Source organism: Seriola dumerili, unplaced genomic scaffold, assembly GCF_002260705.1.
Source record: "Seriola dumerili isolate Sdu_G_001 unplaced genomic scaffold, Sdu_1.0 BDQW01000043.1, whole genome shotgun sequence".
NCBI lineage: Eukaryota > Metazoa > Chordata > Actinopteri > Carangiformes > Carangidae > Seriola > Seriola dumerili.
The window spans coordinates 1,183,557-1,199,811 of NW_019174298.1; the positions used below are offsets into that span (position 1 = coordinate 1,183,557).

General features: G+C 40.7%; 2 protein-coding genes across 2 annotated transcripts; both read left to right on the plus strand.

The window, feature by feature from the left end:
• Positions 1–919: 919 nt before the first annotated feature.
• ss18l1 (SS18L1, nBAF chromatin remodeling complex subunit) lies at positions 920–7,511 on the plus strand. The gene is made up of 11 exons (XM_022739278.1): positions 920–988; positions 1,840–1,916; positions 2,017–2,101; positions 2,418–2,550; positions 3,023–3,271; positions 4,033–4,197; positions 5,670–5,771; positions 6,300–6,392; positions 6,498–6,617; positions 6,715–6,842; positions 7,013–7,511. Exons 1-11 carry the CDS (start codon positions 920–922, stop codon positions 7,037–7,039), a joined length of 1,248 nt encoding a protein of 415 aa, XP_022594999.1. The 3' UTR covers positions 7,040–7,511.
• Positions 7,512–10,826: 3,315 nt separating this feature from the next.
• Positions 10,827–13,452, plus strand: mtg2 (mitochondrial ribosome associated GTPase 2). Its single transcript, XM_022739275.1, has 6 exons — positions 10,827–11,269; positions 11,726–11,873; positions 12,137–12,252; positions 12,365–12,583; positions 12,685–12,823; positions 12,967–13,452. The coding sequence occupies exons 1-6, from the start codon at positions 11,048–11,050 to the stop codon at positions 13,359–13,361; spliced, it is 1,239 nt and encodes a 412-aa protein (XP_022594996.1). The 5' UTR covers positions 10,827–11,047; the 3' UTR covers positions 13,362–13,452.
• The last annotated feature ends 2,803 nt before the right edge of the window (positions 13,453–16,255 follow it).

Below are 16,255 nucleotides of genomic sequence, written 5' to 3' on the forward strand. Positions count from 1 at the left end.
ATTGCTTTATTCTATCATATTGAAGCAACAAGTGAGAATAATGGAAATAAACTGGAAATTGCTCATGCACTTGACTCATGTTCTCTGTCGCTACCACACATTGTATTGTGTTCTTATATAGTCTTTGACATGTGTTAGAGTGATCAAAATATATGGAAACCTTGGGTGGAACCATCCAACTCACACATAGGTGATCACACATCCTAGTGTCGGTGTGTTAACAGGGAGACTGCTTCCTTGTATTTTTAATATGGAACTAGTGTTTTTATTCTTCAGCATATTTATGGGGGGCGGTGTCAAATTCTAAGGCAACAAAAGTCTTAGATGGGTCGCTTGATTTATGAAGACTGCAGCCATCCCTGATTTTAACAATAGCCTAACCATGGAGCTGGTCTATATGCGTGTCAGGTGCATGGTGGTATGCTCACATATGTGAGCAGGAGACTGTGGTATCATAATGTGGAGTTTTTCTCAGTTTGCCTAAAACAACTTTTGCAATCACACTTCTCAATTGCTCCTGGGGGTTTTGGGGCACTCAGCAGCGTGTACAACGTGGACTGATTGGCTTTCATGAATCAAAGGATACCTCGTCTACAGTGAGGGAAAGTGGTAGGCTACTCACTGCCTGGGCTGTACCAAAAGATGAGGGAGAGGGATTTTCCCCTATCATGTAAGAGTTTATTATACGTGTCGTCATTTGCATGCAAACTATAAATAATACATTCAGCAAAATCGCATGTTTAATCACGCTCAGAGATATCCAGTGTTTTCTAATTTGGCTTCCTTGGCGACAGCGCGCTGGCTTTGTCAATACCCCTATTTCCTAGTAATGGAGAAACTATGGAACCAAATAGAGGGCAGCGCTCAAGATAATAAATATTAGAATAAAAGAAGCGCTTTTTATTTCACATATGACAAAATGTCTGTGGCATTTTCATCGGCGCGCCCCAGGAGTAAAGGGGAGGTGACACAGCAAACGATTCAAAAGGTAAAAAAAAATCTTGATGCGTCGCTGCGTTTGTTATTAAATATTCTAGTCTGGATGGGAGTGTGCGGTCCGCCGCTAGTGCAGGGAAAGTAGCCTGTGGTGAATATCAGAAGAAATGGCAACTGGTATTGTAACGGTACAGTCAGTTGAAGGTGCGAACCAAACAAAGCCATGGCGGTGATGTAGGCGACCGCTGTTACACGCGCAACACTGGCAGAGTCCCTGTGTCCTTGTGATGCTCTTCTTCTCGTTTCTTTTTCCCGACTAACAATGAATGTTGCTTTTTTTTGTATGTGAAACAGATCAGCTTTAGATTTTCTGACTTGTTTCCACGAATTTTAAAGCACAACACCTTCTCTGGGTTTTATTAGTTAGAGGTGCCGGTTCCTTGGCAGACAGTGTCCCATTAGGTTTGAATGGTTGTTGTGGACAGCCGCTTTGTTGCAAAAAAGAAAAACAACACATATAGGCTATATAGACACTGAAAAGGACAGGGTGGTGTAGGATGGAGGGAAACTGAGCAGCAGGACAGTTATCTGCTGCTGCTTTTATCCTTGACTGAACCGTTTATACGAATGTTAAACGCACTACTCATCTTTAAAACAGGGACTTTCCAGCGATGTCCTAAATAAACTGAGAAGCTGTGCTGCTTCATTTGGCTCCAGAATAAAAGAAAGAAGAAGAAGAAAAAAAACAAGATAAAACTGACCCAGAAAAAAAAGGTTCCAGGCTTGAAGTTCTGAGAATCCAGGACAACATAATGTCTTAATGGGACATATTATTGTGCATAATTTACCATGCACTGTGATTTGAGATCCTGTGAAATGAGATTGTTCTGTTGTCTCCCAAAGATGTTGGATGAAAATCATCATTTAATACAATGTATAATGGATTACCAAAGCAAAGGGAAGACAGCCGAATGCACACAGTAAGTCTTTTTTTTTCTTCCTGACCAATGCCTTGTACATGTTATATCAAAGCAATTGTGATAAAGTAAAGCTGTGTTTAATTTCCCCCTTTTTTGACAGGTATCAGCAGATCCTGCACAGAAATCTTGTTTACTTGGCCACAATAGCAGATTCAAATCAGAACATGCAGTCACTACTTCCTGCGGTGAGTCCCTCTTGAGGTTTCAGGAAAATGTAGTAGATTTCCCATCATTCTGCTCCTGCCATCCAACCAATTCCATCATCTTCAACCCTTTCTGTCGGGGGTGTTTTTGAGTACCAAAAGAGGATACGTTTGTATGGCACAAAAATTTGCTTTCCGTTCTGCATGTAATTTTCCACTGATCAAACTATATCAAAATGTTGTCTTTTATTTCAATCAGTGCACCATATGAGATTATGTCAATATGAAGTACGGGGATCAGCAGCAAATATAGATCATGTATAGTCTGAAAAGAAATCTTCTGCGTCTCACCTTTTAGCCTCCCACTCCCAATATGTCAATGGGCTCTGGAGGGATGGGTCAGAGTGGAGGACATGCTCCAAGCAACCTCAGTGACACCATGGCACCTGGATTGCCCCCCACATCGATGATGCAGAGCCAAATGAACAATGGTGAGAGTGCATCAAAAATGTGCATTTTATAGATCACCAGAGAACTCTGGTCCATGTGAACATAATTTACTGCACAAACCCAGACTTGGTACAGCTCCATTTTGTCGTCTGTCCTCTGTCTTGAGTGCTTGTCTGATTGTGACTTTGCTGCATGTTTGTCTGCAGATATGATACCATGTCCTGTCTGTCACAGTGCCTCTCTTTTCTGTCTTATTGCCTGCAAGTGTCTGTGCTCTTATGCTCAGCTAATAGTCCCATAGTCCACATTTGTTTGCAGCTATAGCAACTTTTGTTTTTTTAATTTATTTTCCTGATCCATTTATACACACATCATTATCACTCATGACTCTATCCTTGTATAACCACGCAAGCTTCCTGTAGAGATGAACTGAATGTGGGTCCATGATTAACATGACATGGTAGCACATGGGAATGTGTGCTGGCTGCTCTGACTGTGCGTGTGTGTCGTCAGGCCCCAGCCATGCCCCCATGCAGCAGCAGTCTGTTCAGGTGCAGTCGGCTATTCCCTCCACATCCCTCAGCCTGCCAGCCAGCAGCTACGGTAGCTCAGCCTCAGCCTCCGGCTACAGCCATGCTGCACCTTCCTCCCAGGGCAGCATGATCCAGGGCCCTGGTCCTGGTTATGGCTCTTCCTCTTCCTCCACATCCTCCTCTTCCTCCTCCTCCTCCCGCAGCAACCTCAACATGCAGTCCAACCAAGGTGAGCCAGAAGAGCCCGGTGAAACAGAAATCTGAATTTTTTTGGAAAGGAATACTTTCAGGGTTATGGAATTAACACTCCAAAACCATACTCGGTGCAAGATGCCTAATATGTTTTTTACTTTGTTACTTGGGTATAATGCCTTTCAAGTGTTCAGGGTAAGGTAGAAACCACATGGTAAAACAGTTGGATGATTTCTGAAATATCTCTGAATGTGTTCCTGACAATCTCCGCCTTGATCTTGCTTAAAAGAATTTACTTACATGCATATCTGCATTCATCGATATGTAAATTCCCTCCTTGTCCAGTGTAACTGTGCGAATAACCAGACACATTCAGTTCATCAGAGGGGGGTCCTGCCTCCTCCATTCTTTCTTCTGCTGCAGGCTTTACCTCTCCTAATCTCTGACCCCTGACCCTGAGATGCAGCCCTTCTCTCCCTGGATGTCTGTTCGTATTTACTGTACCTCTGTTTATGCAATGACTTCACTGGCTTTGTTTGCATTTATACTTCAGAGCGGCATCTTGAAAGAGTCTTGTCAAATAGATTTTTCTTTATGAGACCCCTGACTGCTGTGGACCCGTTTTGGCTTTTTCGTGTGCCCTTATCGCTATGGACCTCCCTTTACATTTGTTTATTTGTCAGTTTGATTATGTACATTTCTTATGCTGCTGAATGCTGATACTGATGCATGCCTAGAGTTTATCTGTGTATATTAATGTATGAGATCTCTCCCTCCATAATCCCACCTCCTCCCTAGTCTCCATGATGCACCAACAATCTGCCACTCCGCACTACTCCTCAGCCCAGGCTGGGGGCCAACACTATCAGGGACAGCAGGCCATGGGCATGATGGGTCAGGGCAGTCAAGGAAACAGTATGATGTCTCAGAGGCCCATTGGGTCCTACCGCTCTTCACAGCAAGGTAGGTGGTAAGACTTCTCCATGCTACTTTGGTTTAGCAGTGAGCTCAGTGAGTTTGTTTGTGGTGTGTTTGAGTGCTAAAGTGCATAGATGGATGTGTGAGTGTGTGCATGCGTGCGTGTGTGTGTGTGTGTGTGTGTGTGTGTGTGTGTGTGTGTGTGTGTGGGGGACTGCTTGGACTGTCTACCAGTTTCCAAGTGTTCCAAGTGTGGTTCTTGATGCCAGTCTCTTAAGTTTCCAGATTGTTAGAGCTGCTAAGTTTGCTGTGGAAGCCCCTGATAAGTACTTTCATGGCACCATAGTATTAACTAATGATCATAAAGTGAGAGTGATATTTAAAATATGCAAATGAATCCGGGTTGCCTTCCTGCAACTTTAAGAGGCAGACTGGAGATGTATCACTCCAGTCACATTAGGTTCCTGTCTCTGTAAATCACTTAACTTGTGCTGTGTCAGCATGTGCCTAATAATAGTTCCACCCTGTCTGTTATGTCTTTTGAAGACTAGGCACCCAGTAACTCTGATATATAAAAAGGATGGGATACTGTTTCCAGGGCAACAGGCCATGGTTGTAAGTCCTCATTCAACCTGGTACACTATTATCCTTGCATGACTGGGTGAAGTATTTCCAGATAGAACAGCGTTATGGAATTGTTGTGTCCATAGTTAAGCCGGGTGACTCGCCCAGCGACTCCTTGATTGGCTGTGGGGCTGTTGCTAGGGCTCCTCTATCATCTGGATGTCCTTTTTCATACTGGGAAATATGTGATATGTTGCAATGAGATTGTTTTGAAATTGTTCGCAGAAGTGAAGATGAAAATGTTCTCCATGCTAGAGCTCATTTCTGTATTTGGAAACTTTTGGGTCTATTGTGGTTTGAAAAGAAGATTAGACTGTTCACGGTTCTTCGATGCATCTTCCAGAGAGTTTTTGTTCTGTTGGTCCTGTAGATAATGTTCGATAAAACTGAAAGGGAAAGGGAAGGAGTGGAATCTGGAGTTTCTGCACACCACCATCAAGCAGAGATCAGATTCTCCCTGATAACTGGCTTTCTGTAATCCTCATTTTCTCTTCAAAATTACATCTCGTGTATTTGTTGGAATTGCTCCACTTTAAATAGTGTTTCTAAAATTTGAGTTGGCCTGAAATAGCTTTCTTCATATTATTTCTCCCCCTTGGAAAATCATCACCACTAAAATGCTACATTATCCAATTATAATTATAAACATCTAATATTAATTCACTTTATCAAATGTTTTTTTTTCTTTCTTTTTGCCTCACAGCTTAAAGATGACTTCCATGAAGGTTGTCTATAACACTGTCTGTTATAGTCTTTACTCTCTGTCTTTTATTATTCTTAATATACACGTATGCTCACACACCCCTTCAGACTGCCTAAATCGCCCAAGTGTTCTGGCGCAGCCCCATTAGTCTCCAACTGTTTAACCAATCGTGGTGTCGCCTGTCTTGCAGGATCTGCACAGCAGTACATGGGACAAGACGAGTTCTACGGAGAGCAGTATGGACACACTCAGAGCTCCAGCGAGCCCATAAACCAGCAGTATTACCCTGATGGTAATCATGCACGTCCATAAACTTTATACACACAGCTCTCAAACACACAAATCCCCATTACAGGTCATGCCATTTCCTTTTAGCACTATCCCACAGGCCTGAGCCATATTTACTGGAGTGCTGAAGCTTCAGCTCTTCTGCCCAGTCACTGTCTTTTTACCTAAGTGTGGGAGATGAAAAGTATTGAAAGAAATTGCAAAAGACTAACATTGGTCTCAATTCTCCTTCCTCCCACTGTGTCTGTGTCCATACTGTCCCCTTTGGTGTGCCGAAATTTCAGATTTCAGAGAGTGCTATAGCAGTGTGTTGAGGAGAGAGCGCAAACCTCTTCCAGGGTGTTTCTTTGTGCTTTGTGCATAATGTTGAAGTGAGAAGCCTTGAAAGTGTTTGTGCTTGTAATTTTGCTGTTCCACATGTATTATGAATGTTTCAGCTTCAAACTATGAATAATAATTTCTCTGCTGTATCTAAGTCTGTTTCGCCTTTTGGAGAGGAGTTTTTGCATGTGTTGAATCGTGTTCTCCACAGGTCATGGGGAGTACTCTTATCAACAGTCCTCATATGGTGAGCAAGGCTACGACAGGTCCTTTGACGAATCTTCACAGCATTATTATGAAGGAGGTAACAGTTATTCACTTTGCAGTATCAAACCATGTGTTTTAGGTATAGTTTCCTAACTCACAGACGTAATAGCTGACAGATCCATCTGTGCATGTATGCCTCCAGGTAACTCTCAGTACAGTCAACAGCAGGCCCAGTATCAGCAGAGCTCTGGCCAGCAGCAGCCCTTCAGCCAGCAGCAGTACTCCTCTCAACAAGGCTACACAGGGCAGCCACAGGGATATGGTTAGAACAATCCCTAACCTACAGTACTGTATGCATTCACACAAACATACGCATAACACAATGAACAAATATATTAAGTGAAACCTCTCTACCACAGGACCTGGCCAGGGTGGATCATCCCAGTATTCTCAGTATCAACAGGGTCAAAGCCAACAGTATGGCTCCTACCGCTCCTCCCAGGTAGGCCCTGGAGCACAGACGCAGAGGCCCTATGCCTATGAACAGGTACCTGACTAATGCCTTTAAAATATTCATGGAAATATGTATATAATTTGTGTAAATAGGTTCAAAAAGTCCAAGTGTACACTAGCACACATTACACTTTACAAAAAGGTATGGTACACAGTCTATGGGCTCCAGTCCAACCTCTCGGTGTAAATCTTTTCACATTGCAGGGTCAGTATGGAAATTATCAGCAATAAAGTACCACATCGTTCTCCTGTTGGAAGAAAATGAGATGTGCTGGGCTCAGCTGTGGATTAGAAGATCTGGCTGCATTTGATTTATCATCCTTTCATAAATCATTAATCATCATTTTTGCTGAGAAAAAAAAAGTCAGATGTGATGCTTTTTTAAAAAAAAAATTGTACCTGATAGATGAAGTGCTACTGGTCACCCTGCGAACAGTCAAGGTGCTTGTAGAATCAAGGCAGTTGATGTAAACCTTCCATATGGATTAAATAACGTACTGAAAAAGGAGCAGTAAAGCCTCAGCAACCTGCCTATATCCTGATCTTTTTCTGTCTTTGCCTTTCTCTTGTCTTTGTCCTATCCCCTGCTTTTATTGTTTACTTTACTTTACAAGCCTCTTTTTTATTCTTCCTTATTTTTTGGTGCACAGAGAATGTCTGTGGTTTGTGAGACCAGGGCTATAAAAAGCAAATTGGCCTTGAGGGAAATGCTCCTTGATATTTATCTAATAGACAAGGTCCAGCTTTTGCTTTAATTGCTAGTAGAGACACTGTTATATCTCACAATAATAGAAATTCATTTTATGAAGGTGAAAATGTTGGTCCTTAAACCTGACTTGATCAGGGAGGTTTGTCTGTGTTAGTCAAACTGTGATGTGTTGCTGTGTGGTCTAACATTATGTGTTTTCACTCTCTACATATGTCTACACAATAGATAGCTGACTGATCAGGATTTAAAAGTGTTTATCATTGTCCATGATAATCATACATTGTGGTAGTATTTTTGACACTATATTTTCAGTGGCATTGCTCCGCACAGACATACAGCATAGTTATTGTGCAGAGCCAAGAGGAGTTACACTGCTCTGATGCCATTCAGTGAGGTTTCTACATAAAAAGACATTGCCACTTTGTCTGCACTTTATTTTGCAGTGACAGTATATGTATTGTTTGATATTTCATATTGTAGTGCAATTCAGGCTGTTTTTTTTTTTTTTTACAAATGATCCTCAAAAAGCCAAAGTAACACAGGAACAGAACAGTATCGTGTCCTGCACCTCTACTTCAATAAGTGCAATACACTCAGTCAGTCATGTTGAGGTTGGTTCTTATGGTGAACTTACATTTTATGTCATTATTTGTAGTTTCTTGACATATAATGATGGCAAAGACTATGGCTGGTTTGTCTTATGTTATCAAATGTTATGTTGTGGGTTTCAGCTGACATATCATATTTAAGAAAATTATTTTATGTATTTATGTGACATGAACAGATTATTCGAAGTCTTTCGTCACAAACATAAAGTGTACTACTTCATTTTTTTCAGTGCAGATTTTATTATCAACTATCTGTATTGTATTAGATGAATGAAATAATGTTAAAAATAAGACAAAGGGTATAGAAGGTTTGTTTTTAATTGGTATACAAGCACACTTGCCTTATTTTTACATATTTATTTGTTAGTTCATTATCTATCTATCTATCTATCTATCTATCTATCTATCTATCTATCTATCTATCTATCTATCTATAATAGGTCAGACACACCTCTGGTCATTTCATTTATCACTGTTTCTTACAGTTTGATCAGTAATAAGGATTATCAGTGTGACTGTGAGGGTTCAGCTTTGCAGTATATCCTGTTGTAACTCAACTTACCTCAGAGGGGTAACTTAACACAATAGTTGCAGTCATGTTGCAGGGTTAATCAGGAATGGGAGATATCTGGCTGTCAAACAGCTAAATAACTATGTACCACTCAACAGTGACAATCAGTGACAGGCTTCTCTATACTACAATGAATCTGTGTCAGTGTTTCATTTTACTGTGACCTGAACATGTATGGCAATTCTTTTCCAGTTCTCTGTAGTGTGTAATCACTGATGTGAGTGGTACGCCTTGTTTGTTTGTGCGCGTGCGTGCGTGCGTGCGTGTGCGCGTGTGTGTGTGTGTGTGTTTGTGTATGTATGTTTGCAGGTATGCCAGGGAGAGCGAAAGAGAGACAGTGAGCAAGAGGAAGTTAAGCTTGCTGTGTATAGTCCAAATATGAATGTTATCTACTCATCTATTGTAAGACTGCATTGCCTGATCTTTTCTGCTGTCTTTTGTTACTGTTTGTTATATAAAAATAAACTGACATTCACCTTTTGTATGTTTGCATTTTGTGTATCTATTATTGAAAACATCCTTACAAAGGTTTCCCACTTACCAATTTTGCTAACACCTTCAGCAAACGCTGGCTAGTGCTGAAAATACGATTTCCACAAAAACTAAATATGACATTCTGCATTCTTATTTTATAATGTTGTAACGGCTGGCGAACTTATATTTGCTTAAAAGCACTTTTCGGCAGGTCCAGTTCATTTGCCTGTTCACTTTCCCTGAACACGTCATCCACCTTCCCTTTGACTTTCAACCACATCCACAATGATGATGGCTGACTACCGAGTGACAGGCAGTGTTGTGGCACGATTTCAGGATAAATACAAATTGGTTCCCATAAAACAAGGCAATACATAAATGTCCCACTTTTTCTAAACCCAGGTCAGTTATTATAATGTTTATTGAGACTGCATTTAAAAAGGTCTTCAGGTCTTACCTCAAAAACATTAACCCTCCTGTTATGTTCGTTTCTCAGGAACAGCAATGATGTTCCTGGGTCAATTTGACCCGGGGCATGTTTAATTATCCAGAAGTGTCAGAAACCAAAAAATCCCAATAAACATTGTTTATATCTCATCATTAACTCCATTACTAACCATTTCAATCAATATTTAGTGTAATGGTGTTCTTTACCTCTCACAGATCATGATTCAATGAGGATAATTCACTCGTTTTTCATTAAAAAATGCATCTTAAAACTTTTTTTTAATGTAGTTTGGAAAGACCTACATATAAAATACAAGACTTTTACATGACATTAATTTTTTTTAAATTTTATTTTACATTTTGAAATTTTTTTATGGAGTGATGTTGATAAATTAACACGAGACACCTCTTCTGTTCATCCAGTGTGACATTAGGGCCTGGGTTATAGAGTAGTGGAAGTTGCTCTACCCACTTGTCCTACACTGTCCTGATAGCTGCCAGCTTGTCTCTTGTCTCTCTCCCATCTGACAGCCCTTGTCTCTCGATTATCAAATCAGATTACTCTGGAGAAAATATGAAAAGTCTCCGGAGACATTGTGGCACGAAATATAGCCCTGCCTGTCTCTGCATCCCACGGACTGGCTGTTAACTCATCCTTTGATTTATAGACGCCAGCCAGGATGAGGACCCCCAGATATGCATGTAAATGCATTTTATCCTGCTCCTTCCGCTTCTCCCCTAAAACACACCTTCCTTCTAGATTAGCCATTTCGATAATGATTTTCTGTATTGAGTTGGGCATGACCAGCTCAAAAGCTGACTTGATGTCTGTCACACTAGTCACTGCCATCCTAGTGGGCCCTGGCACTGTCTTTATTATGTTTTCTGCAGACAGGTTGCAAATATTCGAAATTAACCATTTTAATTTTACATGTTGATTACACTTATTAAGCCAAGCAGAAGACGTTTCATACCCAAACAATACTTTTAACTATTTTTTTTAGATTTTTTAATTTTAAAATGGGTCAATTTGACCCGGAACATAACAGGAGGGTTAAATCATTGAAACGTTCTTTATATTTTCTTTTCTTTATATTTCATGCTGCCCAACTCTCCCTGCAGGACAGGGGGGGCTAGAGGACCAAAAGTATACCGTAATTAACAATCGCGTATACAAACTGTCCTTTCACGGATTCCGTAGCTGCTAGGGGTAGCTGTGGCATTTGTACATGAGAGCTAAGCAAATATAACGTGTTATTGGGTTTTCTTTTATTATTCTATTTAAAGAAATGTATGTCCATCCGGAATTGACAGTATTAATAACAGTATTTTTCAGACAGTATACTGTTTTGCTCTCTACTCGTGATGTGTAAAAACGGTCGAGGTCACATTGTTAAACAGTTTGCCAACCAACTTGTTACCTTAGAATAATGTTGGCCACGTTGTCGAGAGTTAAAACCCCTCGGTGGCTTTCTCCGGACATACTTTCAGGGTACATACCAAGAGGAAACGAACTGAGCTTGTTCAGTCGCAGTAGTTCTCCAGTATCAGCGGCGTGGAGACTGAGAGTCAGAGATGTCAGCACCTCCTCCTCGCTGTGCGCCAAAGTCCGAGGAAACCAGAAGAAGGGAGAGCTGTCAGAAAAGAAGCTGGTATGTATTTGGGCTACTTGTAACTTATTTGTTTTCTTCAACCTGGTGTTTTTTAAAACGGATTTATAAAAGGGATATAGTCAGAGAGTGTGAAAGAGTAAATTAATATAAATACTAAAGAACGACGTTACATCATTTGTAATTGTGGGGCCATATTCAGTGTTCAAAGTTAGGTTTGGAGTCAGTTCTCTGCTTTTGATGCATGTATGTATGTAATGTGGAACTACCTCATTATTTTTTCCACCTCACTGCCTCGATGATAAAGAAAAATGTCTTCATATAGATGGATCATTTTCTCAATCTGTCTCCTTATAAAATGCTCAAATTATACCCTTGATATTCTTATATGAATGGAAATCAAATATATCTACAGCTGATCCACCATCGGTAGTACACCTCTTGGCTTTGAAATGTGTGTCACCCAACTGTCTAATTATTTCTTGATGTTGCCCATAGACCCGTCACTTTGTAGACCAGCGCCGTGTGAAGCTGGTGGCTGGTTCAGGCGGTAAAGGTGCCTGCTGCTTTCACAGTGAGCCCCGAAAAGAGTGGGGTGGACCGGATGGAGGGAATGGAGGTGATGGAGGAAGCGTCATTATCAAGGGTAAGTGGGGCCTTCATCTGGTCTATGGAATGTGAACTCACATTGGTGTGTTTGCCATCCTGTCTTTACACACCATGTATTAATTACATTTAAAGGACTAGCCATCCTACTGTCTACTGTCCATGTTTTGTCAAGAATCACAAACATTAAGGAATTTTCCTCTCTAAGAATTTCTTTAAAAAAGGTGCCAAGTTAACACACTCTCCATTCTACATAATGTCAAAATGTGCTTCCTTCTATATTCTTTATTTGTGCGTTTTCAGCTGATCGGTTTGTCAAATCATTGGCACAAATAATTCCGATTTACAAGGGAGAGGATGGGCAATCAGGGGGCAGTAAAAACTGTTACGGCCGGAACGGCAGCCCAACTTATGTTTGTGTAAGTTTATGCATTTGATCATAAATAACATGTAATTTATGAACACTTTTGTCATATTCGTGTCATTAACCTACTGCCTAACCACGCCTGTTTTATTTTTCCATTTGTAAAGGTACCATTAGGCACCGCTGTGAAGGAAGAGGGCAAAACTATAGTGGACCTTTCTGAGCATGGTCAAGAGTATCTGGCTGCATTTGGAGGAGCTGGAGGAAAAGGGAATCGATTCTTTCTGTCCAATGAGAACCGTGCCCCCATGACAGCAACCTCAGGAATGCTGGGCGAGGAGAGGGTCCTTCAGCTGGAGCTACGCACCATGGCCCATGCTGGACTGGTGAGAAAAAGCTGTTTAAAATTGGAAATAACTCCTTTGCATTACTGCTTTTTAACAGCACAAATATAATGAACAGATTTTTAAAATCTATATCCCATCAGGTAGGGTTTCCTAATGCTGGAAAATCATCATTATTGAGAGCCATCTCCAATGCCAGGCCTGCTGTTGCTGCTTACCCTTTTACAACACTCAACCCACATGTAGGAATTGTCAATTACAGGGATCATGAGCAAGTTGCAGGTAGTTGGTTTTAAGCAAACCATTAATATATTATTTCTTATTTTACAACAGAATAATAAAGTTTTAATAGGAACTTGCTTTGGATTATGTTTACAACATACAGTATAACGTGTATTTTCCTCTTTTACTCTTGCTCTTTTTAGTTGCTGACATCCCAGGCATTATTCGAGGAGCCCATCTAAATCGAGGCCTGGGCATCTCTTTCCTGCGTCACATAGAGCGCTGTCGTTTCATCCTCTTTGTTCTGGACCTGTCGACTCCGGAGCCCTGGACTCAGCTCCAACACTTGCGTTATGAACTGGACCAGTATGAGCCTGGTTTGTCCCAGCGCCCTCAGGCCATCATAGCCAACAAAATGGACCTGCCTGAGGCCCAGGAGAAGCTTGAGACTCTCAGGAGCCAGGTCATTGAGCGGATCATCCCTGTGTCAGCTCTCACTGGACAGAACACAGAGGAGCTCATCCTCCACCTCAGAGAGCTGTATGATGGCTACCGCCAAGGACAAGGTAGTGGGAAAGGTAAACCCACCAGGTCATAGTGAAAACTATTTCCTCTTGCTCTGTTGATATCCCTACATTGTATATTTATACTGGAAGATATAAAATGTATTTAATAAATATGAATATATAAACAAGACAATTTTAAACGTTTGTGTTTTATTGACTTTCAGTATATTGCTCAATACACTGAAATATTTTTTTTTTGGATATGTTGAAATCTTTTAATGTAGTTTATAACAGCTTTATGCCTCACAGCATGTAGGCCTACAGATTTTGACAATGGTGACATACAGTACCAGTCAAAAGTTTGGACACACTTTCCCATTCATGTCAAACTTTTGACTAGTACTGTACATACTACATGTAAAATATAGATGGTATACTTTTACACTCTTAAATTGAGGGTCAGCCTATTAAGACAAATAAATCATAAAAATTCAGTCTATATAAAGATATTTGCGCAGATTAAGATATCATGGATGATTTTGAGAAAAAGTCTGGACATCAAAACTGTAGAGGCAGCAGGTTGACTGGGGAAAAGCCATATTTTTAAGTCCTAAATTAACCAGCAGAGGGCGTGCTCAATCAATCAGTGCCTAATTCAGCGACATCAGAAAATAAATGTTATTGGAGAAATAGTGGGGAGTAGCACACATTTCAATTCATATGCAAAGTTTGTAGATAAGCAGAGCAGGAGCATGCTGTTTTGTTTGTGCATTGTCATTCCAAATGGGTGGTATGTTCTGTTTGAGGTTGAAAACTAACAGGAGTTAGTGTGATGCACAACTGCCCTCTGACCCTGTGTTGTTGTTTTCTGTGTGCAGTAGGTTTTGGGTGTTTACTGCGCCCTGCTCTTAACTTTATTCCCTGCCTACACAAGCACAGTGACTCATATGTATTCATGGAGTGATTTGCCAGCAGCCCTTAATTGATGTGTGTCTAATGGCTTAAATCCTACATGCGTATATTGTGTTTATGGAGCTCTTGATTCAAAAAGGACCACTTAAGGCAAAGTTGCTTGGACGCTGATGTTGTATTATGAAGCAGTCCTTAAAAATGTCAGGAAAGGAGTAAAGGAGTACAGGAGCACTACAATCAGTAAAAGAATAATAACACCTTTGTGATTTTTGCATTTAGGTTAGAATTAGTATTAAACAACTGGAAGAAGAGATAGTTCATATATAAGAGTGGATGGATGAGCAGAGACAGATAAAAGAACCTGTTGCCCTTTAGACAATTGGAAGAGAAGGTTAATGAATGGGAACATTGGAGAATAAATGGCCTGCACTGCTGTTCTGTTATACTTAAGAGGTAAGAGCGTCAGTGGAAACCTACCACTGTTGTGGTTTCCTGTTCTTTTCATTGATGGCCTACGTCAGCCTCCTCCCCTGGGGCTGGTGTTGTTGTGGAGGCTGCTGTGGCACAAATTTGGTGTTAGTTGACCATTGAATAACTGATGTAAGTTGGCTTCACTGATATTATGACAAATGCTTTCTTTACACTTAAAACGTTAACCTGACAGCCAATAGGATGCAGCTTGTATTGGAGAGAGTTGTTGTGGCATCTTGTAGCTTGTTTGCTGAAAACAACTGTTGAACAGTTTGTCTCCATACAAAATGTTTACAAAAGACTAATATGGGCTAAAAGATCTGTATAGCTTCAGAGTGCATAATGCTCTGTGGGTAACCTTAAGCTACTACCTTTGCATTACATGTAGTCATTAGATTCATCGTTAATATACATATTTGATTAATGCACATTTAATATCCTTGATATGTGATTAAAATGTTTCAAACTGAGATTTTTTATTTGTTCACAGGGTGATGTGATAATTGGCTTGCTGGTTGGTGAGAGGTCAGCTGCTTTCTTCTTGGAAGGATGAGCTCCCAGGCTGCTCTTCACTGGCAACTTGGGCACAACAGACTGCAGGTCAGTGTTGGGTTAGCTGGGTACTTAGGTTTTCTTTCGTTCTTTTGTGTTGTATTGTATTGTATAGCGCTACCCACTGCAACATTTATAGCCAAAGCTAGTTTGCAATGCCCAAACAAATATTCACAACAGAAAAACACACAGGGCACAAATATCAATAGAAAAAAAGCATAAAAACATATCAAGAAGCATCTGATCATGACCAACATCTTCCTATTCTGAGCTCTGTAGGTAAGTTCCAAATATCGCTCCCCAGAACAGAGACGTTTATTCTTTCTTTCTTTTACACACATACCTACACACTCACATCTTTACTATATTATGTTCGTGATGAGCAGTGCACATTTCAGGTGTGTGGACCAGACAAGAAGCTAATGTGTTTTTTTGGTTTTTTTGTGTGAACCAATGAAGGTTCCTTGGAGGAACATGTTGTTGAAGACTGAGGCCATGAACAGTGGAGAGAATATTCACTTCTCCCACAAACTCTACCTCATCCCAGGTGGGAGCTCTCTAGCTGTGCCTGTAAATCATTGCTGTAGTGTTTTTCAAAACAAAAGGAACAGCAGAATATGACCACCTGGTATATACTGCACCTTTGTCTGAGTCTTGGAACTCAGTTCTCAGTTTCATCAGTTCCATTCATTTTTGTTGTTTTTTTTTTACCCTTTGCACAGCTTCCAGGGTGATCCTGGTGCAGCAGCCCTTCATGGAGCGTCGGGCGTATGCCGCCTTTCTGCGTCTGTTGCCCCAGGTGGAGCTCACACACGCTATCATGACCTCACCCCAGTCAGGCATCTTTGAATACCCTCCCCCAACTGTTGGCACAGCTTCTCTTGCATGCTTGGTACTATCATTTTATCTTTTATCGCTGTGTGTGATCACAACAACTGTTGTTTACTTTTACATGCTATTTCATGAATGTGATCTTATTATTTTGTTTTTTTTTATGGCCAGGTGTGGTAATGAGAATTCAGGACTATCCCCTTAAAGGCCTCCAAATGGA